At 37.2% G+C, this 3,125-nt stretch overlaps 1 protein-coding gene across 1 annotated transcript; it reads right to left on the reverse strand.

Moving 5' to 3' along the window:
- Positions 1–1,951: 1,951 nt before the first annotated feature.
- Positions 1,952–2,356, reverse strand: LOC145956308 (uncharacterized). Its single transcript, XM_083071890.1, has one exon. The coding sequence runs from the start codon at positions 2,354–2,356 to the stop codon at positions 1,952–1,954; it is 405 nt and encodes a 134-aa protein (XP_082928016.1).
- Between the last annotated feature and the right edge of the window lie 769 nt (positions 2,357–3,125).

A 3,125-nucleotide genomic window follows, 5' to 3' on the forward strand; every position in this document is an offset into this window, starting at 1 on the left:
TTTAATTTTCTTTCTCTATTTTTTTTTAATTCTTTCTTTTTCCAGTATCAAATTAAGAGTCCAGAGAGTATATTTGCCTTTTGTTTCAAAATTTTCAATGATTCCAAGCTATAGAAACCGAGAATACAAATCAGCCAAAAATTAGGTCAAATTTCAAGTAACTTGAATAACTAGTGCACTAGTCTTTAGGTTTTTGGTTTGGATTCCTTTTGAACTCTTTTCTTTTTGATCTTTTGAACACTTTAGGCTCTGTTTTATCTCTGTTTTCAGCCTCTAATTTTTTTAAAATTTGAATCCACAAAAAGAGTGCACTAGAAGTAGGTTTACACTTGAAATTTTGAGTCACAAAAATTTTTATAAGATTTTCAATGGAATGTGATTTGAAAACTTAAGAACATAATAGAAACCTAACTCTAAAGAAACTTGCTAGGACTAATAGCAAATTATGAACACAATAAGGTAAAAGAAAAAGCACATATAGGTAGGCAAAAGAGAAGCAAAACCGAGAGCAATATGTAGACACAAAATTCAAAATAAAACTAGGTTAAACATGTTATTCAAGGAATTGGCAACATGTAAGGATTAAACACAAACTTCTAAGACAAAACATAGATTCAAAACCAAAATCTAAATGCAATGCATGAAGTCCAATCACGGACACATACAAGAATGGAGAGACTCAAAATAAAATCAAAATAGCACAAGCAAATAGTTCCTAAACAAGTTGATTGTGGAAGAAATCAAGAACAATCAAACAATGGATCTATGGAACAAATTTGATTCAAAACAATTAGATCCGAATAGAAACTCAAAGAAGACATACAAGAGTACATAAACAGCAAAATAATCGGACAAAACACAAGAGAACTTATCTCCAAGAAGAACCTTGCTTTGATACCAAAAATGATGGAAAAAGTAAGAAGAAGTGAAAAACTAGCTTCTCCTAAGCTCCTCCTAGGCACGGATCAACTTCAATGGAGATAAACCGAATGTAGAACACCTCTAGAAGATGTAGAACCTGCGGATTAGGATTCCTAATCCATAGAAGGAAGCATCCAAGCTCAAGCCTCAAGGGATTGCACACTTCAAAGAGAAGGAAAATAGGTTTTCCTAGGGTATTTTGAAGGCACTCTCTAAGACTTTCTCTCTTGGAATTTCGGTGACTTTGAGGGAGAAACTTGGCTCAATGGCTCTCAAATTTCTGAATATTCAAAGTGAATACAAATGGTGAATGAAACACTTAAGTAAGCATGGTTTTGCACACTTTGGGCGCCTAAATCAAAAGGTGACATGTGGCGCCCAAAATTTGAATTCAAATTTGAAATTTGAATTCAAATTTTGGCTCCCATGTGCTACTCCGAAAATTCAGGTACCTAAGGTGCATCTAAGTGTAATTTGGAGTGTCATTTAGGGTTAATTTGAGGTCACATGTTCAGCCACCAAAGGTGCAAAACATGTGACTCAAATGTAACTTAAATGGCTTCCAAATTAAACCTAATTTAACCTAATTAGCCTACTTTAGTATTCCTTGTATTTTCCTAATCTAATGACCTAAATACAATGGTCAAACAAATACAATGGAAAGGAAAAATTACAAGAATGAAAATGAGCCCAATATTGGGTACCAAAAGCCCAAAGGCCCATGAAGCCCAAAACTAGGCCCAACTAGCCTAAAACCTAAAATGCTATTCTATGTGGTCCAAAATACAAGACTAAAATATATGATACCTATACTAACATCATGTATACAAAACATATGAAATTAGCTATAACAAAATATGGCCCATGAAAAGTTCAACTTGGGCCTTCCCAGGCCCAATGGGCCCGATGGGCCCTGACAGGCCCAAACCTTCATGTCTAGCCAACTCCTCTTGGATCTTTGAGTATGTCACCTCTTGCACTCCAAAGTATGATTCCATCAAATTCCCCCTCCTTAGCTTTAAACTTGTCCTCAAGGCTGGAAGTGAGGGTATTTCTGCTTCAAATCAAAAAGGAATTCCCAAGTTGCATCCTCTACCAAGCTATGCTTCCACTTCACCAGCACCTTGGTAATAACTCGGCCCCTTTTCTTGACTGTCATGTGATCTAAAATGGCTTTTGGTTCCTTTATTAGAGGATCTCCTTTTACGGAGCTTAGAAGACTTGTAGAAGTTACTACATCACCCACATGCTTCTTCAATTGAGATATGTGGAACACATCATGTATGCTTGAACCAGTAGGAAGCTTTATCTTGTAGGCCACTACACCAATCTGTTCTAACACCTTAAATGACCCATAGAACTTGGGTGGCAGTTTCATGTTGCTTCTAGCAGCTACAGAAATTTGTCTGTAAGGATGCAATTTGACATAGACCATATCCCCAATGTTGAACTATCTCTCTGATCTATGTCTATCTGCCATCTGTTTCATTCTATCCTGGGTTCTCTTCATGTGAAACTTGATGAGTTTCAGCATCTTCTCCCTCCTCACAAGGCTCCTTTCGACTAACTCAACTTTAGAAGCTCTTGCTAAATAAGGCAGATCCACAAGTGGAAGTTAGCCGTATACTACCTAATAGAGAGTAGCTTGAATGGAGCTGTGAAAGGTGGTATTATACCACCATTCAGCTAAGGGAAACCACTTAGACCAATGAGAAGGAGAGTCTGCACACATACACCTCAAATAGGTTTCCAAACACCTATTAACAATTTCTGTTTGGCCATCCATCTATGGGTGGTAAGATGTGGAAAGCTATACCTGTACACCTTGAAAAGCCATAAGATCTTGCCAAAACTGACTAATGAAGATAGAGTCTCTATCACTAGTGATAGAGTCTAGAAATCCATGCAACTTGAAGACATGATCAAGGAATGATTGAGCAACATCAACAGTAGAATAAGGGTGAGAAAAAGGCATAAAATGAGCTATCTTGCTCAACTTGTCTACCGCCACAAAAATAACCTACTTACCAAAGGAATTCGGTAAGCCCTCCACAAAATCCATGGTGATGTGCTGCCAAACCCGATCAGGAATAGGCAATGGCTGTAATAACCCAAGGGAAGCCTTAGTCTCATATTTGCACTTTTGGCATACACCACATTTTTGAACAAAACTCCTAACATCCTTACTCATTCACTTCCAATAG

This window comes from Cajanus cajan, chromosome 3 (assembly GCF_000230855.2).
Source record: "Cajanus cajan strain Asha chromosome 3, NIPB_CcT2T_4, whole genome shotgun sequence".
NCBI classification, from domain to species: Eukaryota; Viridiplantae; Streptophyta; class Magnoliopsida; order Fabales; family Fabaceae; genus Cajanus; species Cajanus cajan.

Bases quoted from the DNA above. Each gene is read 5' to 3' on its own strand.
- LOC145956308 (XM_083071890.1), bottom strand. From the start codon at position 2,356: ATGGTCTATGTCAAATTGCATCCTTACAGACAAATTTCTGTAGCTGCT.